General features: G+C 44.9%; 1 protein-coding gene across 1 annotated transcript in view; it reads right to left on the bottom strand.

Annotated features, from left to right (window-relative positions):
• Positions 1-24,764, bottom strand: part of frem3 (FRAS1 related extracellular matrix 3) — a 144,373-nt gene that overhangs the window by 54,162 nt on the left and 65,447 nt on the right. Inside the window, 1 exon segment of the mRNA XM_033018180.1 lies at positions 23,366-23,617. Within this exon segment, the coding sequence (XP_032874071.1) occupies positions 23,366-23,617 (252 nt within the window).

Raw genomic sequence — 24,764 nt, 5'->3', positions numbered from 1 at the left:
AACCCCCCCCCCCCCTCCTCAGTGGCCACCAATATTGGAATTGATGCAGAGGTGGAATATTGCATTGGGGGACCAGCCCTCCCGTGTGATGCTGGGACCCAACGGGTCCCACTTAGCCTAGTTAATAATAAAACATTATTGGTTAAACATGTGAATTAAATTAAATACTTGAGCAAAAGGAGGCTTCACTACTGCAAGAATGTGGAGCCTTTGGAGAGGGTACAGAAGATGTTTACCAGGATGCTGCCTAGATTAGAGGATATTAGATGTGAGGAGAGGCTGGATGAACTTGGATTGTTTGCACTGGAGGAGTCAAGTCAAGATAGTTTATTGTCATGTGTATCAGATAGGACAATTACATTCTTGCTTGCTGCAGCATAACAGAATGTAGTAAGCATAAATACAGAACAGATCAGTGTGTCTATATAACATAGACCTTACATATACACATCAATAAACAGATAAAGTGCAATAGGCTGTTATAGTTCAGAGTTTGTTTGATGGCGAGTTTAATAGCCTGATGGCTGTGGGGAAGAAGCTGTTCATTAACCCTGGATGTACCAGATTTCAGGCTCCTGTACCTTCTACCTGATGGCAGTGGAGAGATGAGTGTGTGGCCAGGATGGTGTGGGTCCTTGATGATGCTGGAAGCCTTTTTGAGGCAGCGACTGCGATAGATCCTTTTGATGGTGGGGAGGTCAGAGCCGATGATGGATTGGGCAGTGGTCACAACTTTCTGCAGTCTTTTCCGCTCCTGGACGCTCAAGTTGCTGAACCAAGCCACGATGCAACCAGTCATCATTCTTTCTACTGTGCACCTGTAGAAGTTCGAGATAGTCCTCTTTGACATACCGACTCTCCGTAATCTTGTTAGGAAGTAGAGGCGCTGATGTGCTTTCTTTAAAATTGCATCAGTGTGCTGGGACCAGGAAAGATCTTCGGAAATAAGCATGCCCAGAAATGTAAAGTTCTTGACCCAATCCAGGTTGATATAAACAGGATTGTGGATCCCTTTCCTACCCCTTCCGAAATCCACAATCAGTTCCTTGGTTTTGCTGGTGTTGAGAGCCAGGTTATTGTGCTGGCACCATTTGGTCAATCGGTCGATCTCTCTACTATACTCTGACTCATCCCCATCAGTGATACGTCCCACAACAGTGGTGTCGTCGGCGAACTTGATGATGGAGTTTGCACTATGACCGGCTACGCAGTCATAAGTATAGAGTGAGTACAGCAGGGGGCTGAGCACGCAGTCTCGAGATGCCCCCATGCTGATTGTTATCGAGGATGACACATTTCCACTAATACGGACAGACTGTGGTCTGTGGATGAGGAAGTCGAGGATCCAATTGCAGATCAATTGCAGTATTGCATGTTTGGGGGAAAACCGATTGAAGTTTATAAATTTATAAGAGACACAGATCGAGTAGGCAGACAGAATCTTTTCCTAAAGGTCGAAATGCCAAATGCTGGAGGGCATGATTTTAAACTGAGGGGAGAAAAGTTTAATGAAGATGTGTGCGGCAAGATTTTTTACTGAGATTTGCAGATGCCTACAACACACAGCCGGGGAGATGGTGGAAGTTGATACAATGGAGGCATTTAAGGGACTTTTAGACAATTTTTACATTGACCAAGTCAATTATCCTACAAACCAGTACGTCTTTGGAGTGTGGGAGGAAACCAAAGATCTCAGAGAAAATCCACGCAGGTCACGGGGAGAACATACAAATTCCGCACACACAGCCCCGTAGTTGACATCACACCCTGATCTCCGCCGCTGTATTCGCTGTAAGCCAGCAACTCTACCGCTGCGCCACCGTGCCGCCCTCTTATCATTTAGCGATTATAGCTCAGATGCATGAATCCAAATATATTCGATCTTAGATCACAGAGACAGAATCATCATAGAATTATAGTCACCTAAATATTATCTAATCAATCTAAGTAAAACAGAGAGCATTCATAATGATGGAACTGCCTATGGAGAAAGGCTTTTTTCAATATTTACACCTTTTTTGATGTTTCACAGCTTCCAATATGTGGATTCATGAAACTCAGTAAAAAGAAAGGTACATAGATGTTCTCTCTTGTGGAAGGTCAATTGTAGACAGTACACAGCTGAGGGACCTCTTCTAGACATGGAACACCTGTTATTTTTCTTCTCAAATGGTTTATTACAGGTTTGAGGTTATCAAAACCATGGCAATTGAGCAGATACATTATTAGCTAAAATATTACTTTCCGCTCCACTGGGTTTTAGGGCAGCCTGGTTCCCTCGCTTAATTGTTCCGGAAACATCGTCTCATAATTGACGTATTCTCATGTTGCTCAAGTGCTCGTGTAGTCTGAGAAAAGTAATGTTGTCTCAGGTGATGGGTGCAGATCATTTTTGGTTTGCGGTGTGGTTCCTCTGCTGCAGTAGTCCTGTGTCGGAAGTGTGGATCAGAAGAGACTTATGCCCCTGTCCCACTTAGGAAACCTGAACGGAAACCTTTGGAGACTTTGCGCCCCACCCAAGGTTTCCGTGCGGTTCCCGGAGGTTGCAGGTGGTTGCCGGAGGTTGCAGGTAGTGGAAGCAGGTAGGGAGACTGACAAAAACCTCCGGGAACCTCCGGGAACCGCACGGAAACCTTGGGTGAGGGGCAAAGTCTCCAGAGGCTTCTGTTCAGGTTTCCTAAGTGGGACAGGGGCCACCAGAGCCCGGGGAGTATTATCATCAGGTGGCACTGTCAGCCTGTGTCAGCCACTGTCCTGCAGTCAGGAGCAGCTTGTGGCTGGGTTAAGTGCGCAGCAAAGGCTCTTTTCTATTGACATCTTTTTTTGATGATTCCAATTAAAGGTTTTCCACACCTGTCATGTGCGTACCTCCCACCCCTCACCAATTTGCTGGCCTGCAGCCAGACAAAAGCCCACAATCTTTTCCCAACTTGATTAATATAAAGCATGGCAGAGGGCACATCCGCCTACTGCTGTTGATCTTGAGCAGAGTTAGTACTGCCCGTTTGTTGCATTCAAACAGAGTACTCTAGCTGGCGGCAATGTCCACGCTCCAGTCAAGCGTAAATCATAAGCTTTAGTGGGACTGCTTATCTCCGGCCCCTATTAACCACAACTATTTCAAAATGAGAGGGTGCTTTAGATTTCATAACAAATCAGCAAAGGAAGTGAACAGACACCGGCACTGAGGGGAAGTAGATAGCTGTTTTCTTTCATCTGCCTCCACAGAATGGCTGTACTGTTCCTGCTGGAGCACAATGGTCTTTTCTCAATTCTGGCCTTCCTTTGTACCAACAACAGACCCTTTGTATTCATGGCGTTCCTGGACAACCCTTCGTTTCCTGATACACCCGTTATTATTTTCTTACCTTACATTTCACTGCCTAATTGGTAAGCTGGGTATCATGCAAACAAAGCAATGTGGACAGGAACTGCCCACTGATCGACAGACAGATCATTCCAAACCTCTCATCAGTTTTCTTACTGTAATTTTGCAAGAAATAGCTCTGTATCCCATTTATTTACAGGAACTTCTTAGCTTTACCACCGGTTCTGCTCCTTAATTCTATGACTTTGCCATTATCTATGAATCTTGACCTCTCCCGACTCCACATTCGCCAGAATTATGAAAATCATATAAAGATCACCATCATGCCTCTCCCGTGGCCTCGTTCAAACCAGGGACTACAACAGCAACAAGCAACTGTAGATGCTGGTTTACATAAAGTGCTGGAGTAACTCAGCGGGGTGGAAGATTGCAACCTTCACATGCTCCGCCCTGTTTCGACTAATGCAATCAACTTGACGTGCACACACAGAAGATCAAATAGAACAAGTGTAACTCAGTGGGTCAGGTAGCATCTCTGGAGAGCATGTCTAGGTGACGTTTTGGGTTGGACCCTTACTCAGACCACTACAGCATCTAGTCTGCCCTTAGAACTCAAATTCCTTAAGTTCAAGAAATAGCATTCAATGATTAAACTACTTTTTGTCTGGCTTTGCTCTTCATAACTTCTTTGCTTAGGAACCATCTGAGACAAATGTAATGATAGGTGCGAGACGATGACATAGGCGGCATTGATGAGTTCTGCATTGGATATACAACCCATCTCAGCTTCAAACTGACAGATCCAACACCACTACGAGGCCAATGGCGAAGAATCTGCTCCAGTTATTAAACCGAAGATAGACACAAAAAGCTGGAGTAACTCAGCGGGACAGGCAGCATCTCTGGAGAGAAGGAATGGGTGACGTTTCGGGTCGTGACCCTTCTTCAGGCTGGTTAGGGAAAAGGGAAACGAGAGATATAGACGGTGATGTGGAGAGATGAAGAACAATGAATGAAAGATACGCAAAAAAGTGACGATGATAAAGGAAACGGCCATTGTTAGCTGTTTGTTGGGTGGAAATGAAAAGTTTGTGCAACTTGGGTGGGGGAGGGATAGTGAGAGAGGGAATGCCGGGGCTACCTGAAGTGAGAGAAATCAATATTCGTACCACTGGGCTGTAAGCTGCCCAAGCGAAATATGAGATGCTGTTCCTCCAATTTGCATTTAGCCTCACTCTGACAATGGAGGAGACCGAGGACAGAAAGGTCTGTGTAGGAATGGGAAGGAGAATTAAAGTGTCCAGCAACCGGGAGATCAGGTTGGTTCACGCGGGCTGAGCGAAGGTGTTCCGCGTAACGATCGCCCAGTCTGCGTTTGGTCTCGCCGAAGTGTAAGAGTCCACATCGTGAACAACGGATACAGTAGATGAGGTTGGAGGAGGTGCAAGTGAACCTCTGCCTAACCCGAAAGGACAGTCGGGGTTAGTGGACAGAGTCGAGGGAGGAGGTACAGCGACAGGTGTTGCATCTTCTGTGGTTGCAGGGGAATGTACCTGGGGAGGGGGTGGTTTAGGTACAAAGGGATGAGTTAACCAGGGAGTTGCGGAGGGAACGGTCTCTGCGGAAGGTGGAAAGGGACGGAGATGGGACAATGTGGCTAGTGGTGGGATCCCGTTGGAGGTGGCGGAAATTTTGGAGGATTATGTGTTGTATGCGACGGATGATGGGGTGGAAGGCAAGGCTCCGCTCTGTTGTGTCTTGGGGGAGGGGGAGCAAGGGCAGAGCTGCAGGGTACCGAGGAGACACGAGTGAGGGCCTCATCTATGATGGGAGAGGGGAATCCCTCTTCCATAAAGAATGAGGACATCTCGGATATTCCAGTATGGAACACCTTATCTCGGGTGCAGATGCGGCGTAGATGGAAGCATAAGCGAGTTCGGTATTCCGACTGCGCATGCCCAGGTCATAAGTCATTCGCGATAAACATTCTCGGCAGCTCAGCTGCTGCGTGTATACAGACCTGCGTTTCATCTGTAGTCAGGATCGAACCTGAGCCTCCGGCGCTGCAAGCGCTGTTGAATTGCTATTGGACCAACCCCGTCCCCTCCTGAATGTCCCATCCCTGTCCTGGGGTGGCCCCAGTGCGGAGAAGAAGCGCTAACTCCAGCTCAACTCTGCTGTCACACCAGGTTAACCGACAGCCCTGGGCTGACAGTACGCGCTGGCTGTAAGCCTGGGGCCGCCACTGTTCCCGGCCTGTGTCCCGTCAGTCCAGAGTCACACCGGACATCTTCGGCCCCTCCGGACAGGGATGGGGACACTCGGGAGGGGACGAGGACGGTCCAGTAGCAATTCAACAGCGCTTGCAGCGCCGAAGACTTGGGTTCGTTCCTGACTACAGATGAAACGAGGGGCTGTACACACGCAGCAGTTCAGCTGCCGAGAATGTCTCTCGCAGGTCCAGTCTCTCCCCCTGTATCCCACTGGCATCTGCCCCCTCTCTCTCGCTGTTACACCCCACTCTCCCACTACCTGGCACCCCTGTTCCTCAGATTAAATATCTTTTTACACATAAATTATGAATAAAGATCAGAATTTATACACAGTTTGTACAGCCAGCGCTTCTTTCACTTTTTCTTTATCGCGAATGATCTTTGACAAATCCCATGATTCCTTGCGTTTTTCAGAATACCGAACTCGCTTATTGGGAGTAGGGGATAGAGTCTTTGCAGGAAGTGGGGTGTGAAGAAGTCGAGATAGTTGTGGGATTCAGTGGGTTTGTTTAAACCATTCCCCCTATATATGCTGTACTCTAGTGGGCCTTTCTTAATAAGGTGCTAATCTATTGCCACAAACAGTTCACTTACTAAAAGGAAGCACACAACTAATTTGATCCAAAAAGCTCAGACAAATATCAAGATCTCAGATGTCATCTTTTATCACATTTAAAACCAAAACCTTAGTTTCATTAAAATATCAGAATAAATTAATTAATTGTTAACAACTTATATTTTGAAATATGATTATCCAATTAATTCAATTGACTTTGATGCCAATAACCTTTGCCCAGTCTCTCCTGGGGGTGTCAACAACAAATTAATTGCTAGCAGATTGACAAAGAGCAAATGGAAATGATCTATTCAGTCCTTTCTGTGCCATCATTATTGTACGTGCCGGCCTTCAAATAAAATCCACAGGGGCTGACATTCTTAAACTGACTCCCCTTCCACTGGCAGCATTGTTTGTGCTAAGCTTCTGCATGCATTGAATGAAACCCGACCTCTTCCCAGTAATCAAATCTGAGTGATTATAAACACTTTTAGTCCCATACTGTTTTCCCTATTTTTTCACTATCCCAATGGCTTTGAATGTTTTGCTACAGGTTATTCTGATTGGTGCCAGAGATTTGCAAATAGGGCCAAAACTGGAATTTAAAAAAAAATCTTCAACGCATTGGATTTTTAGATGTTAATGCCTAAAAATATATTAGCCTTGTAACCGGGGACAGTTTACAAGCCATGCCTCAGTTGTAGTATTAAGATTGTTATTTTTCATGAATGCTGAACCCTGTTAAAGGGAACAGTGTGTGGCACTATGTTGATTTTACAGGACTGCCAACACTGCGGCACGATGGCGCAGCAGTAGAGATGTCGCCTTACAGTGGCAGAGACCCAGGTTCGATCCTGACTATGGGTGTTTGTCTGTACGGAGTTTGTACATTCTCTCTGTGACCTGTGTGGGGTTTCTCCAGGATCTCTGGTTTCCTCCCACACTCCAAAGACCTACTGGTATGCAGGTTATTTGGCTTGGAATAGTTGTAAACTTTTCCTAGCACGTATAGGAGAGTGTTGGTGTGCGGGGATCGCTGGTCAGCGCGGATTTGGTGGGACAAGGGCCTGTTTCCGTGCTGTATCCCTAAACTAAACTAAACCATGTAACTAACATACAAGGCTCCAGCCATTAAAGAGACTGTCAATACCAATACACGCTATGCTTCTGAACTAAAGAGATGGCAGCAGAGGTGAGATGCAGTAGAGCTGCTGCCTCAAAGCTCCAACAACCCAAGTTCAATTCTGACCTCTGGTGTTGTCTGCATGGAATTTGCCCATTCTCTCTATGAACTCTATGAACCCAGTGTGGGCTCCCTCTGGGTTTTGTTCCTCGTCCTGAAAATGTGTGGGTTGATAGAAAACTGGCCACTGTAAACTGCCTCTGGTGAATAAGTCACGCGGCAGCACCTGGGAGGTGTTGATGGGAATATGGCAAGAATAAAATGGGTTATGGTAGGATGTATGGAAACGGGTGTTTGATCATTTGTGTAGACCCGGTGGGCCAAAGGTCCTGTTTCCCCTCTGTATTTCGTTATGACTCTAATGTAATTATTATACGTAGATTTATAAGAAATTGACCAATGCTTTGTACCACAGCAGTCCTTCAATGCTTCCTTTATCATTCCATCATTCTTGATGAGATCAAGCGAACATTGAAAACAAGACCCGATGCTGATGTACTTGTATCAAAAGAAGTGCCATCTCTGTGGAAAGTAACATGGATCCCCAATGCAGAATGTTATTCAACAGGTAAGAAAACATGCCTGACAGCCGTTATGTACAATCCAAGGAATAGGACATACAGCTGGATCTTAAACTCGTAAGCTTTCCAAGAGCTCAGCTGCATGGATTGTTTCATTGATGAATAGGTTTAATGGGGAGGTAAAGAACAAGATACAGCCCTGAAATGTTCAAGAGGCAGTCATTGCAGAATGAAAAGCCTGAAGAAGTTTCAAAAGGGGATCTAGAAGAAGAGCTAAGGGAGTCATTGAAAGGCATGACGAATGAGAGGCTTTGGAAAGATGTTTCAAGTTGGGAAATCTTGTATTAGGAAGAGAAGACCATGGTGGTGGGAGCCTTTATTCCCCGTGGCAGAGTTGAAAGAGAATAAGAAATGGCACCATCGATCAGAACTGGAAATTCTGCCTGGCAAATGGGACTGGAAGAAGCTGGCTGCATAGGAAGGAAGTGCAGATGCTGGTTTAAACCGAATGTTTGACACAAAGAGCTGGAGTAACTCAGTGACAGCATCTCTGGGAAAGGAATTAGTGATATTTCAGGTCGAGACCCTTCTTCAGACTGAGAGTCAGGGGAAAGGGAAAAGAGAGATATAGATGGTGTGGAAGAGAGATATATAACAAATGAATGTAAGATGTGCAAAAAAGTAACGAACAGGCCATTGTAAAGGGCCTGTCCCACTTTCACCACCTAATTCACAACCTTTTTTACTCATGGACATTTTTCATCATGCTAGAAAAACGCCCGGACCTACTTGATGCCACGAGTAACTATGACTAGCACCACGGCCTGCTACGACCTACCTACGACCTCCTGCAACCTCCTACGACCTTGTGACGACCATGCTGCGAGTAAGAGTCAAGAGCAAACTCGGCAGAGGTCGTGAATTAGGTCGTGAAAGTGGGACAGGCCCCTTTAGCTGTGTGCTAGGTGAAAATTAGCACAGACAATGAGACTCAACAAGACGACTGGATCTGCTGTTTACTTTCACTAAGTCCAGTGAAAATTTGCTGTTCAGAAACTGAGAGCAACCGTTCATAGAGTAATTCTGCACGGAAACAGGCCTTTCGGCCCAATTTGCCCATGCCGACCACGTCCCATCTACACTAGACCCTCCCCCCCCCCCCCCCCCCCCCCCCCCCCCCGAACTGTATTTGGCTCGTATCCCTTTAATCTTTTCCTATACATGTACCTGTCCAAATGTATTTTATATGGTTATAGTACCGACCTTAACTACCTCCCCTTGGCAGCTCGTTCCATTTACCCACAACTGTCTGTGGAAAAAGTTGACCCTCAGGACCCGATTAACTTTAGGAAATTGGGGAATTTGTTGTGGAAAGCTCATTATCTGCCTGTATTTGTGAAGGTCTCACGTGGCAAGCTTAGGAGATTCTGGCGGGCAAATGTCCTCTGGCTAAACAGTAGAGCTGTGACAGCAGTAAACCTCAGTAACACAGGGCAATGTATTCATCAACTAGCACATCACACAACAAGGACACATCAAATATAATATGTTGCTTTGTTGCCTCAGAGTCACAAGTTAGAGATAGCTATGCTTTTTGAAGCCTATTTGCAGACTATTATTAGTATTGTGGTTGAGTACATACATAACATCTTTCTTTTTGTTGCATAAACATGAATAGTTTCTTGCTCTCCTTTATGCATAGTGAACTTCAGATGATTGCATCTTATCAACCTTTACTTTCAATTATTCAACTCTAATCTCAGGTAAATTTTCTGAGGGACATTTGATCTTTCTTTACTTTTCTCTTTGTCCTTAAATAGTTTAAGCAAAGCTTCAATTACATTCTGAATAACAGGTCTTTATGCACAGTCGTGAGCTCTGGCATTCCATTCCATTAATCACTGTTCAAACTGCGTTAATAATGGTCATTGTACAAATGGAACATAATTTTTATTTACAGAAACAATAGTCTTTCAGCAAACATCTAACCCTATCTGCTATGTTACATTGCAAACCAGACCCATAGATAGTAAATAAATTACTATCCATTATTATCCATAATTTTCCTCTTGCCAAACAATTTCAAAATGATTCCCAATAAATTGCCTGCTTTATATTAATCTATTTTGACTTTAATCCTATTTCTTTGTTAACAATTAATTAAAAGGAAATTTGGTTTAGAATTCAACCCGTGCAATCTTTAGTGAACAAAGTGATGAAAGGGGACGGTCCAGGTATCAGGCTGTCGCAAAAATGCAGACTGATTGAAGAGATTGTTTGGCATTTCCCTAATGTGGCTACTGTCAAAGAACCCGGCAAGACAGAAGCTTGTAAAAAAACAAGAAAGATTAATGGATAAGCAACTTTCTATTAATTGCATTAATGTGGCTTTACCAATTACTAACTTAAAAAAATAGGCAAGTGGCTCTGATCTAGTGAATTATTTACTAAGCTGAACACTGAGAGAGCTTCAGGTGAACAAGCTTTTTATCAGCTTCAGCCAGATGCCAAGAATCAACGTTTGCAACAACTGAGGACCCACCTCTGTCACGAATGATCACAAACCAAGATGAAGTTGCAGGTTGATGGGGTGGGGGTGGTGAGTGGAGATGAGAATGTTGCGTTTGAGGGAGTTGCAGTATGCATGAAGTACAGGCAAACTCACAAGAAGAAACAAATACAATCATTTCATACTGTTAATCTTTTTTAAGTAATTCAGCAATATCCACTTCCATGGTTTCTGTTCCTTTCAAGTAATCAACACATCACTTTGTTCATTTCAATCTCCCAAGATTTAAACGGCTGTTTGAAATGAGGGACCATTCATAAAACACTTAATGACCACATAAAACAAATTAGTCTAGGTGTCTGTCAGTATATTTTCTTAAATTAAGGAAGGAGGAACATATGACTGCTTCCTTGTAAACATCCAGTCCACCAGTCAAGATCACCAACTCATTAAAGCAGCAAGACTCCATGTTTATTGTTGTTTCATTTGTCATTTGGATAGACTTGGCATATCTATTTGGGGTACTTTCAGTTTAAAGATACAGCATGGAAACAGACCATTCGGCCCTCCGAGCCCACACCGACCAGCGATCCCCGCACATTAATGCCCCTGTCCCACTTAGGAAACCTGAACGGAAACCTCTGGAGACTTTGCGCCCACCCAAGGTTTCCATGCGGTTCCCGGAGGTTTTTGTCTCCCTACCTGCTTCCACTACCTGCAACCTCCGGCAACCACCTGCAACCTCCGGGAACCGCACGGAAACCTTGGGTGGGGCGCAAAGTCTCCAGAGGTTTTCGGTCAGGTTTCCTAAGTGGGACAGGGGCATAACACTATCCTACACACACTAGGGACAATTTTACACACACGCCAAACCAATGAACCTACATTCCTGTACATCTCTGGAACGTGGCAGGAAACCGAAGATCTCACAGAAAACCCACGCGGTCACCGGGAGACCGTACAAACTCCATACAGACTGCACCCGTAGTCGGAATCGAACCCGGGTCTCCAATGCTGCAAGCGCTGTAAGGCAGCAACTCTACCACTCTGAGTTCAATCCACCACAACCGTCAACCCTCTTCAAATGAAGTACCACTTATTAAGAAAATATATTAAGTACATTGATTGGTGCAGGGATTCATGCATTGATGTGTTATAATCAGAGCAAATGGATCTGAACACAGATGCGAGAGATTTTTAAGTATTGCTACCCATCTATCTATTTTTGACTGTTCTTGTAAAGCTTTGGAGTGAGGGGAGAGTTAGTTACCTGTCTTACTCTGTGGGCTCTGTTGAATATGTTCTGCTCTGCTGGATAAAGGAGTTGCAGGTGGTAAGTTTAGTTTAGTTCAGTTAGAGATACAGCATGGAAACAGGCCCTTCGGCCCAGCGAGTCCGTGCCGACCATCAATCCCTGCATATTAACACTATCCTACACACTCTAGGGAAATCTTTCTGTCCTGTTTCTTCTGATGGTCTTAATGCTTTGCCTTATTGCCATCCAGCTTGGGCATCTTGGCTGCTCTCTGTCTCTGTCATGCTTATCAGTTGCTGTCCTTGATTTTGCAGCAAATCATGCTGTAGTCTAGGAATCTGCTTGGCATGTACTGCAGTGTACTCGATAATGATGGCCAACTATTCTGTGTCATCTGGGACATCCTACCTCTGTAAGGAAATGTTGTTGTCCTCTATCACACGGAAACAGGGCACCAATCTTCCCTTAATTCCTGGGCAACCCTTCCTTGGGATCCCCCTCAGAACCCAAGGAAGGGGTGGAGGGAATGGCCAAGAATCCTCAGGACAAGTCATCCTGAGAGAGATGACAGATGAAGTGTCACCAGTTTATCCTAATGACCAAGGAGAGCACACAGTAAGATAAGGACTTCATGCTCTCCACTGTCTTTCTGGTCACCAGATCCCATCAAAAGCTAGGCCCACTTAATACAAGACCAACCACCACAGTTCAGGGCCACAATCACTAAGGCCTCTATTTTCTTAAAGGTTTAAAGAGATTTAGCATGTCTCCGAAAACTCTTACACAATTTTCCAGATTTACCGTAGAAAGTTTTCCAACCGGTTGCTTCATGGATTGGTACGGCAATTCTAATACACAGGAATGCAAGAGGCGACAGAGGGTGGGTTCAGCCTGATCCAACATGAGTTCAGCACTCCCCTCCGTTCAAAGCATCTACGTGAGGCGCTGATTCAGGAGAGAAGCATCCATCATTAAGGATCTCCACCATCCGGGTGGTGCAGGAGGTACAGAAGCATGAAGTCCAACACCAACCATGTTCAGAAAGATGGGTCTCGACCCGAAACGTCACCCATTCCTTCTCTCCAGAGATGCTGCCTGTCCCACTGAGACACTTCAGCATTTTGTGTCTATCTTATGTTCAGAAACAACTACTTTTCCTATAACTATCTGATTCTTGAACCAACCTTATCAACCCTCATCCTGCTGTGAAAACAGAACTTTATGACCTACCTCTAGCACCACTATGGACTTGAATTTTTTCTAATTACGTTTTTGCACTAATGTCTTGCTTTTTTGTGCAATCTTTCTTTTTAGTGTTTTATGTGTAATTTACATGTAATTTATGTGTAATTTGTTTTTATGTGTTAGTCTGAAGGGCCTGTTCCACTTACGCGACCTTCACAGGCAACTGCCGGCACCCGTCATAGGTTGCCGAAATTTACAGCCTTTATGGCCGTGAAGAGTGGTCTCTCCTGTGGTCGTGAGAGGTCTCCAAAGAGTTGTAGTAGCGTCTTTCTGGTCGCCGCTGAATTTTCAACATGTTGAAAATGTTGGCGGCCTATGACGTGTGCCGGCAGTCGCCTGTAATGGTTGCGCAGGTGGGACAGGCCCTTGAGTCTCAACGCAGCAAGTAGGATTTTTCATTGTACCTGCACCTCACAAAACTCATGCTTATGACAATCAAATTGAATTGGAATTCTAGAGCTTTTACAGACACAATGAACTGTAATATTATTTGAATTACTATCCCTGACACAGTTTCCCTCCCTGATATTACTCATTAGACTCAGAAACATATGTGTCAATTTGTGAAATTCCTAGATAAAGGTAACTCTGCTAAAGTCAATCGCTATTGAGGATGGACAGAGAGCAAAAATGTTAATTTTCCTGATTGAGGGAAGTCGGAAATATTTGCTGGCTGAGATTAAAAGTGTGAACAGCAAACCTTGTGAGGGAAATGCTTAGTTTTTATAGCTCTCCCTACAACTGTTTGTGTTTGCAACAACAGAAGGAATACCCAGACACTGCATCTGCCATTTGTTGCACAAGGGGAGAGGACAGTAATCCCTTGAGGAAAAGAGTGATCAGGTTCCCTGAGCAGCTACTTTGGCCGGCAGTACACGTCACATACAAGTAGCAATGTTACAAAATTTTGAGATTTTAAAAATCAAGTCTGCAATTTATCCCATCAGATAAAGCATAAAAAGAAGTTTAATTTGACACCTAATTCACTTTCATATCTCAAGTATTAAAAATGTTATGGCCATTTTCATACTCTGAAATTAGCATCTTGTTCCCTATTGATTTTCTATGGACATAACAAAAAAGCTGTGATCGTGGACAGTCAAAAGCCCATAACGTTCTTAAAAATTAAGAGAACTGAATGAAATATTTAGTTATCATAGATTGAAGCATTCTGAAACAAATATAACACAATCTTACTTGGATGACCTGAAATTAAAGCATATAATTAGTTAGTTACCCAATTGTAGCTAATTCCAAACTTCAATTACTGGATCTAAACATCTATCCATTTCTTAAGAAAAGATTAACATTTTTAAATAGCCTAAGTGTCCAAATAACATTCACAAAGAATTCACAATAAAACATGATTTTTAAATCTCATTGACATTAATTTATAGGCCAAATGGAAGAAATTTAGTGTTCAATTGCTGTAAATTAATGGCCATTAATTCAGCTTTTGAGTGGGATCCTGTGGAACGCGCTGGTTTAGAACGTTCCCATTGCGGCAGATTTGTACCCCAAACTCCCAGAAAAATACTGCGGGATTTAATGGGGCCTCAAATTAGCTACTCGCAACATAAAACTTTGTATAAAGGGATCTTAAGAAGTGCTTTTTAATGTAAAAATAAACAACCTAGCTTTCATGGTCCCCTGTATGAGATCCGGCCCGTGGTCGGCGGTCGCGGGTTTGGAGGATAATTTTTAACCTACTATAATAATTAAATAAACCCTTAAATGTAAAAATAGCTCCAGCGAACAAACCTCCAAGCGATTTTTCATCAGCAACTAAGTAGGCTGAACAACCTCGACTTGAATAGCCTAGGGAAAATCGCTTTTTAATCCCGCCCCCCCGCTCAACGGCGCCAAAATTGCACACACGGGCTTGGACAGATCTGCAGCGACGCTTAAGGTTGGTTTTGCAACATACCTAATACAAGATGGATATCGAAGGGTACATGGGCCTGTTTGCTTATGCAACTACTGACACTGTAGGCTTCAGGTCCTCAGACTCCATCCCATTTATTAGCTACTTCAGCTGAATGTTGAGTTGAAACAAGTGCGGAATTAGGTATACGTCCGAAAAAAACATCAAAGCTTATTTGCTTGCACAAACAATTGAGCCATGGAATGACCCATTGTTACATGTGCATGATGCCCAAACAGATAAACAATGCAAGACCTTTAATGAACTCAGAGCAAACTGCTCTCTGTAAAAATACTTCTTCCAATAACAAGCTTCTCCTTCCATCACTCAACCATGTGCAAGTTTTAATCAGCAAAAACACATTTTAGAATTTGCATTCTTTTTTAATTAATGTTTAACTACCCTCCTAAGAAAACAGCATCCTGTGGTTTTGTGACACAGATTTGTGTGTAGACATCCTTGTTTTGCAGACCATATTGTTTAACAGGGGTACATTGCTGTGCTTTATTTATATGTGTGAGGATGGGCTCAAATTTTATGGAGGGTCAAATAAGGGAGACTGACCAGAAGTGCACGTGAATTGAGAAGTCTGGATATAACAATGGCATCAATAGAAATGTTGGCAGCAAAAGGTCTCAGGCAATGTTGAAGGTAGGTTGTTGATGATACAGAGGTGCAACGAGAATGGGAAATATAGTTGAAATGGTATTCTTCCTAAGACCAAATGCAAAACCAAAGTTCCAAACAGTCTGGTTCAACTTCAGAACACCACCTGAGAGAGGGGTTGATTAATTGTTAAGAACTTATTTGTGGCAAAGATCAGCCTTCAACATTTGTAGTTGGGTGATTTTTTTTTTTAACTGCAGATGCTGCAAAATTGAAACAAATACAGAAAATGCTGGACAACTCAGCAGCTTAAGCAGCCTCTGTGGAAAGAAAAAATAGTCAGTTAAATCAAATATAGGCACAAAGTGCTTGAGTAACTCAGGCAGCACCTCTGGACAAAAAGGATAGATGACGTTTCGGGTTGGGAGCCTGCTGAGTTACTCCAGCACTTTTTTGTCTATCTTTGGTATAAACCAGCATCTGCAGTTCTTTGTGTCTACAATTAAATGAAAGGTCTGCTCATTTAGTATTGAGCCACAAATGAAACATGAATCAGACATAATGGATGGATCAAAGCAAGGCCTGCTAGGTATAGGTGGTTGTCATGAGCTGGAATGAGCTGATGGCCAGACAGATTCTTTAGATATCAGCACATTGCACCCCGACGTAGTGCATCCCATGGAGTGCAGCAGCAGCGCCTCGCCCGTGGCCCCGGCAGTCGCCAGCCCAACCAACTTCATGAGTTGTATGGGGTGCCGGACCAAAACTCCTCAGCTGGCCCGCCGGCTGGGCTTTGTGTGCAGTCCAGCACCCAGGCCAACTCATCATTCACCCAGCCACGGCTGAGTCGGTCAGCAATTTGCCGTTGGGAATTTGTCCCTTATTTTGACCTTTTGTTCCTTATTTGGGAGTGAGAAAGTTGGCAACCCAACGGTCGATGCGGACTCACTGGGCCGAAAGGCCCGTTTCCGTGCTGTATCCCTAAACTAAACTGACCTCTTGCTCTGCTCCTGGGCTGATCATAGAGTTCTGTACTTTACTGAGCCAGGGATACATTTCACATTCACCCCTTATTGTTAATGGTTCAAGAGAAAACATTTGTTTGAGATAGGATTGCCTATCTTTATATAAAAGGTAAATTTAGCTCAGTGGTTTGATTATATATACTTTTTTCAGTGCCATTTTATTTCATTTAGTTTCAGTAGGACACAAGTTCAGTAGGACACAAGTAAAAAGGTCAGTTACTTACTAAGATGGAAATTACTATTTTATTCAAAGTACAGGGCTGTATGATTATCTTCAGTTGAAAAAGATGTAATGGACATTTTAAAGGGTAATGTTTCCATTATATGAATGTATTAAAAATATGTCTGACAAAATCAGTAATTCTGGAGCTGATACTAATATTGATCACCATGTCAAACATCAAGCTGTTGGTTATGGTCCCCCAACAGCCAATTTTACACAGGGCTGAACAGGTTTGTCTGCTCAATAAATATTTCGAGCTTTGAGCCAAATGAAGCACGCAAGATGAGACACGAAGAAACAAAATCACAAAAGTTTTAGTTGCAGTGTTTCCTCCATTCCGACAATGCCAAAAACACATCTGGAACCCCTGCTGCGTTTCGAGCTGCTAAGTGGATTGTTCCCAAATTGAATAACTACAGTGAGCCTTTTCTTTTCATCCAATGGGTTAATTCTTCTTTTCTTCCTCCTTCCTGTACTTAAAGCAACAATTCATGAAAGGCAGATACCTCTCAGTTCGAATACAACAGCTCGGCCTTCCTACTGCTGATTGGATTTCCACCAGTTTTACTGCCTTTTTATAGAAATAAGTCTTTACATCCACTGTTGGAAATGACTAAGCTCTGACACTGATGTGAAAGGCACTGTTAAACCTATGGTACACAATGAACCTCCTCCTCTTTGGGATTCCATTTTATCGGGTTCATCGTCAATTTATTCTAACAATATTTTTATTTTCATGAATGGCTATCAATGGTAAACTGTAGAAGATTATGACTGGCAACAAATCCAGCATTTTCTAGATTTGTAGCTTCTTGATAACAGCTCATTCTCAGAGTTCTCCCCAGGTTAGTTGTGGCTAATTTACATACAGTCCACACAGATTTAACAGATTGTCTGCGAAGGGCATTGTCTGCGAAGGGCGCTCAGCATCGCCAAGGACTGCTCTCACCCCAACCACAGACTGTTTACCCTCCTGCCATCCGGGAGGCGCTACAGGTCTCTCCGTTGCCGGACCAGCAGGTCCAGGAACAGCTTCTTCCCTGCGGCTGTTACACTACTCAACACTGTACCTCGGTGATTGCCAATCACCCCCCCCCCCCGTTGTCTCTGTGCTGTACACTGACAATGACAATAAAGTTGAATCTGAATCTGAATCTGAGATTGATGGGATGGATTTTCCCCCTGTTGTAGGACTACAGGCAACTTCTAATGTGTGAGAACTTGGTTCACAGTAATATCATTGCATCTCATAATGTCATACATGACAGGAGAAGAATTAGGCCATTCAGCCCATCAAGGCTACTCCGCCATTCAATCATGGCTGATCTATCTGATAAATCCGAATGGTTGAGTTAAGTTTGGGTTACAAAAGAGTTCTCAGACATCGTGCCCTGACGTAACCAAGGGAGAACCTTTAATCCAAATAAATAATGGAAAGCCCATGTTTTAATATAGATTAAAAAAATACCATGGCAAAGTCGGGGTATTTTGGAAGGTTACATCTATTTTCATGTGCAAATGGGATCAGCACCCGAAGTAAATTATACGGCAATTTATTCTTTGGCATCTCTCATACATTCTTGGTAATCAGAGCAACAGCAACCGCTGAAAGTTTCTAGTCCAACAACCTTGGGATCTGGGTGGTGCCTGACCGCAGAAAACCTAGACAATGAAAATTGTCCCCGATCATTTTCCTCCCAGCAGCAGAACCGTATTTTTAAGTGTAGTCATGCACGGGTTCTGAAAACTATCTGTAATCTGAGAATTTGGTGCATTGGGAATGTCCTCGGCTGAAACTGCTGATGCCCCAGGTCACAAAAGTTGCCCTGTTAGGTTAATTTGCTTACAGATTAGTAGAGATCTTAGTTCATTTTAGATCTTAGTTAGAATTAGTTCATTAATGTAGAGATGTACCTCAGATTCAAAACATGCACAGGAGTTACTGGACCACAGAATGCCAGGCGACAGTTACAACCTATACGTCTAAGTACGGGATTTGTGTAATGATTAACCGCCCATCTTCGTTACCGCACATTGGCAGTAGTTAAGCAGATGAAACAGTAGAAAACCTTTGCTAAATATGATGCAGCAAAATGTAGAATGAGTAATTATATAGAGGAAAACCAAACATATTAATGGGTGGCACAGTGGCCTAGTCCTACAGAGCCAGAGACCCAAGTTTGATCCTGCTGTCTGTACATAGATTGAACGTTCTCCCTGTGACCTGTGTGGGTTTTCTCCAAAAAGATGTTCGGTTTCCTCCCACACTCCGAAGACTTGCAGGTTTGTAGGTGAATTGGCTTGGTGTAAAAATATATATATTTAAAATTGTCCCTAGTGTGTGTAGGGTAGTGTTAATGTGTGGGGGTCGCTGGTCGGTGCGGACTCGGTGGGCCAAAGGGCCTGTTACCGCGCAGTATCTCTAAACGAAACTAATTTGATGCAGACAGTATTGGAGTGTGGGTAAGATGTGTGGTCTCTGTTTTGTACGTTAACGGGAAGATGTGCAAATAGTCTTGCAGTAGTGGCTTTGCTGGTGATGTGGACATTTTAGCTCTTTGAGCTGATCGATCTGCTGGCTCAGGGGAGAACACTACAGCAGCAGCAGGCAGTGTCACAACACAATTAACATCCCAAAGCACGTTCTGCGGGTGGGAAAGAGATCATTCCAAACCTAAAGACAGGGATTACCATAATCTGTAGCCCATGACTGTTTTCTCTGCAAAAACAAAATCTTTAATCCTTTAACTGGGGCCAACGTCAATGAAACTGTCTCAATTTAACTTATCGACTGTTCTAAGCATTATGCTAAGATGTGGACTTTTGAGTGTAAGAACCTTAAATCAGATAAAAGGATTCTGAAGACACCATGCTAATTGGCATGAGAACAGGCCAGAGAGAAGCAGTCAAGTGGCCAGAAACTGGACCAGGTAGCTGCTGCTCATCTATTACCCGTCTCTGCTGCCTGATCTGTCAATAGACAATAGACAATAGGTGCAGGAGTAGGCCATTTGGCCCTTCGAGCCAGCACCGCCATTCAATGTGATCATGGCTGATCATCCCCAATCAGTACCCCGTTCCTGCCTTCTCCCCATATCCCCTGACTCTGCTATTTTTAAGAGCCCTATCTAGCTCTCTCTTGAAAGCATCCAGAGAAACTGCATCCTGAGGCAAATAATTCCACAGACTCACCACTCTCTGTGCGAAAAAGTGTTCCTCGTCTCCGTTCTAAATGGCTTACTCCTTATTCTGAAATTGTGGCACCTGGTTCTGGACTCCCCCAACATCGGGAACATGTTTCCTGCCTCTAGTGTGTCCAAGCCCTTAACAATGAGATGCCCTCTCATCCTTCTAAACTCCAGAGTGAACTAGCCCAGCTGCTCCATTCTCTCAGCATATGACAGTCCCGCCATCCCGGGAATTAACCTTGTAAACCTACGCTGCACTCCCTCAATAGCAGAATGTCCTTCCTCAAATTAGGGGACCAAAACTGCACACAATACTCCAGGTCGGCCTATCCCCCTCGTAATCTCACAAACTCCCACCAATCTACCCACTGACTGCACTGATCTGCCACTCACGCACTTTGCCACCCATCTTTCAACCACTGCACAAAGTGCCTCATGCCCTGTCACCCAACACCATCTCATCTTTCTGCTGCCCTCCATGATCTATCATCTGACAATCCCCAACCACAGATCAGCCACTCAACACTTGTTCAATCTCCCGTGACTGATTGCAACCCCCAAAATTCTCAACTCCAGAGGGCTGTGAGGCCTTTCAAAACACATTGATAGATTTCTACATACTAAGGCTATCAAGGCATGTTGCAACAGCCGAGAAGAAACACCATGCCTCCATTTCCAGAGGAGACTGAGGAAATTTGGCATGTCTCCAGGGACTTTCTAATTTACTATAGTAAGGATACTATTCTGTTGCTCGTCTCTGCTGCCCGACACTCTGATCTGTCAATAGACAATATATATTTAATAAACTAATTGTTTATCGACATAAGAATTATAAAAAAGACCCGAAACAAAGTCTTATCCAAAAAAGACAGTGGAAGTCTGCTTTAAATGTTAAAATGACAATCCAGGTTGTCTGAAGCCTAAGCCCCAAATATATTTATGTAATAACTTCATCCTGTAAAACAAATGTTGCACCTCCTTTATAACACAAATCAGAGCTGACTACCATTTCCTAATGTTAATAACCAAGAGTTTAGTTAACTTTAGAGATACAGCGTAGAAATAGGCCTTTCGGCCCACTGCGTCCACACCGACCAGTGATCCCCGTGCAATAACACGACCCTACACACACAAGGGACAATCTTTTTACAATTTTACAATTATACCAAGCCAATTAACCTACAAACCCGTACGTCTTTGTAGTGTGGGAGGAAGCTGATGATTTCAGAGAAAACCCACACAAGTCACGGGGAGAATGTTCAAACTTCGTCCAGACAAGCACCCTTAGTCAGGATTAAACCCGGGTCTCTGGCGCTGTAGCTCTACCGCTGCGCCACCGTGCCGCCCATCTCTTCACATTGATACTGGAAAGATTTTTTTTCTCCCTAGTACACTTACATTTCTGACATTCCAGATAAAAAGAGCAGTAAATATTGTGATATTTCCTGAAATGTCCGGATCTTGCGCTCGGACATATCCCTAATGCCCCAGTAGGGAAAATTGATGACACTTTGTGCCATTTCCAACACTCCTCTTCCACTTAGATACTCCCTGCCAATCTTCTACCCTCTCTCGGTCATTTAATTTACAAATGCCACTGGAACATCAACCATCTTGATTCATCCACCACTCTCACCTACTCCAATCTCACCCCCTACGAACACACAGTCCTCCACTCATTTCACAAACATCCAAACCTCATCACCAAACCTGCAGACAAGGGCAATGCCATTGTACTCTGACAGCGTGACCTGTACCTTGCTAAGATCGAGCGACAGTTCTTAGATACCACTTCATACCTACTACCCCTTGACCATGACCCCACCAACAAATAACAGGCCACTGTGTCCCAAAACATCACCCTTCCCTAAACTAACACTTCCAGTTTCTGTCTCTGACCCAAAGTCCACAAACAGGACTGTCCAGGTAGGGCATTGTTTGTGCCTGCTCTTGCCCCACTCAACTCATCTCCTCATTTCTCAACTTTATCTTATCCTCCCTTGTACAATCCCTCTCCATCTACACGTGGGACATCTCACACCACGGCAACAACCTCCATTTCCTTGGTTCCCATTGCCTCACCCTTAACATGGATATCTTGTCCCTTTACTCATCTGTTCTCCATCGGTAAAACCTCTGGGCCCTGTTTCTTTTCTAAAGCAGTGATGTAACCAGTTTCCCTCAACGAACACTCTCCTCCATCTGATAGAGCTTGTCCTCATCCTCAAAAACGTTTCTTTTGATTCAATTCACTTTTTCCAAATCAATGGTGTAGCCATGGGCACTCACACAGGCCCCAGCTATACCTGTATTTTTGTTGGTTATGTTGATCACTTTGCCCCAAATGTACCATGACACCGCTACCAGTGGTACATTGAAAGCTTTGTTTTGCATGCTATTCAAAAGATCAGATAATACTATACATAAATGCAAACAGATCAAACTCAAGTGCAAAACATAGAGCAAAGGTAAGATACAGCGTACAGAATATAGCTTGCAGCATTGTAATAATAATAATAATGGATTTATATAGCGCCTTTCTAATACTCAAGGCGCTTTACATCGCATTATTCATTCACTCCTCAGTCACACTCGGTGGTGGTAAGCTACTTCTGTAGCCACAGCTGCCCTGGGGCAGACTGACGGAAGCGTGGCTGCCAATCTGCGCCTACGGCCCCTCCGACCACCACCAATCACTCACACACATTCACACACAGGCAAAGGTGGGTGAAGTGTCTTGCCCATGGACACAACGACAGTATGCACTCCAAGCGGGATTCGAACCGGCTACCTTCCGGTTGCCAGCCGAACACTTAGCCCATTGTGCCATCTGTCATCCCACGTAGTTTGTAGTGCATTAGATTGTAGTGCATTAGTTCCATAGAGAAAGTCCTATGTCCATAATGGGGTAGAGGTGAATTGAACAGTCCCCTAGCTTATGGAAGGACTGCTCAGAAGCCTGATAATAGAGGGGAATAAACCATTCCTGGGTCTAGTAGTGTTTACTTTCAAGCTTCTGTACCTTCTGCCAGATGGGAACAGAGGGAAGAAGGAATGACCGGGGTGGGACAAGTCTTTTATTATGTTGACTACTTTTCTGAGGCAATGTGAAGTACAGATGGAGTCAATGGTGGGAAATCTGGTCTGTCTGATGGACTGAGCGATATCTGTAACTCTTTGCAATTTCTTGCAGCTTTGAACAACTGTTCCTAAACCAAAGGTAGACAAAACCCGGGTCTCTGGCGCTGTAAGTGCTGTAAGGCAGCAACTCTACCGCTGCGTCACCAGGCCACCCAGTTAGCCGGAACCAAAATAGCAGGAGACTTTAATCTGTGTAGTTTGGTGTTCGCCTTTCCTTTTATGCCCTAATATTAAGCAGTTTAGATCAAGTAGAAGGAGTAGTGACATAGACACAAGCATCACCATTAGCTCAAGACGCCACCCCTTTCCTTAGCAATCACCAGGATTATAGACAATAAACACGAGAATTGCCAAATCATCAAATGACAAAGGTACCCGAAGCACATACCGTCCGCCATATCGGGAAGAATGACGATACGAGCCGTGGGATACTGCTTGCCAAGCTGACCACCCATGGGCATGCTGAGTGTGATGTTGAAGCTCTCCTGGTCTTCATGAAGTGAATCGTCAATGATGACAACGCGACAGAATTTTTCAGTCTCTTCCTTGTCAAATCGAATCACACTGGTGTGGTCCTCTGGCCGGGTGATATAGTCAGAATACGACAAGATGGTACTTGGAATGGTTCCTGTGGCAGTTGCTGGAGGAAAGGCACGCATTCATTAAACATTCTCCAGACCAAGAAAGACACAGAAACATAGAAACATAGAAAATAGGTGCAGGAGGAGGCCATTCGGCCCTTCGAGCCAGCACCGCCATTTATTGTGATCATGGCTGATCGTCCCCTATCAATAACCCATGGCCGTCCGAAGGGGGGGTGCGTTGGGTGCGACCGCACCCCCTTTTTTCTCCCAAAAAAAAAAAATCTGAAAAAAAATAATGAGCGTTTCCACTTTGGAAACGGCCAGTTCTCCGTTTTCCCGTCGCCGGGCGGGAGTGGCTGAATCTGAACCCAGCGGCTGTAACCCCAACGCCAGACGGCGCTGCGGCGGGGCCCGCTCCCCTCGCCTCCCCCCACCGCCTCCCCCCAAGCCATTTCCCGCCCACACCACCCCCGCTGACCCCTGCAGGGCCCACGCCATCCCCGCTGGGCACACACCACCCCGGCTGACCCCCGCTGGGCCCATGCCACCCCCACTGACCCCTACTGGGCCCACACCACCCCCGCTGGGCCCACGCCACCCCCGTTGACCCCCGCTGGGCCCACGCCACCCCCACTGACCCCCGATGGGCCCACGCCACCCCCGCTGGGCCCACACCACCCCGGCTGACCCCCGCTGGGCCCAAGCCACCCCCGCTGGGCCCACGCCACCCCTGCTGACCCCCATTGGGCCCACACCACCCCCGCTGATCCCTGCCGGACCCACGCCACCCCCGCTGACCCCCGCCGGGCCCATGCCACCCCCACTGACCCCCGATCGGCCCACACCACCCCCGATGGGCCCACATCACCCCGGCTGACCCCCGCTGGGCCCACGCCACCCCCGCTGGGTCCACGCCACCCCCAAGATTCAGGATTCAAGATAGATTTAATTGTCACATGTGCCAGATGGCACAGTGAAATGAAATTCCCATACAGCCATACAATAAAAATAAAAATAAAGGACACAACACACTATAGAATTTAACATAAAACATCCCAACACAGCAGAATCAAAGTTCCCCATTGTGTGGGAAGGCACCAAAGTCAGTCTCTTCCTCCACTGTTCCCCGTGGTCAGGGCCTCCCCAAGCCCTCCGCAGTTGCAGCTACGGGCGGCCCGATGTCCAGAACCGCTCGCCGGGGTG

Source organism: Amblyraja radiata, chromosome 1, assembly GCF_010909765.2.
Source record: "Amblyraja radiata isolate CabotCenter1 chromosome 1, sAmbRad1.1.pri, whole genome shotgun sequence".
NCBI lineage: Eukaryota > Metazoa > Chordata > Chondrichthyes > Rajiformes > Rajidae > Amblyraja > Amblyraja radiata.
This window is presented reverse-complemented; position numbering and strand designations above follow the sequence as displayed.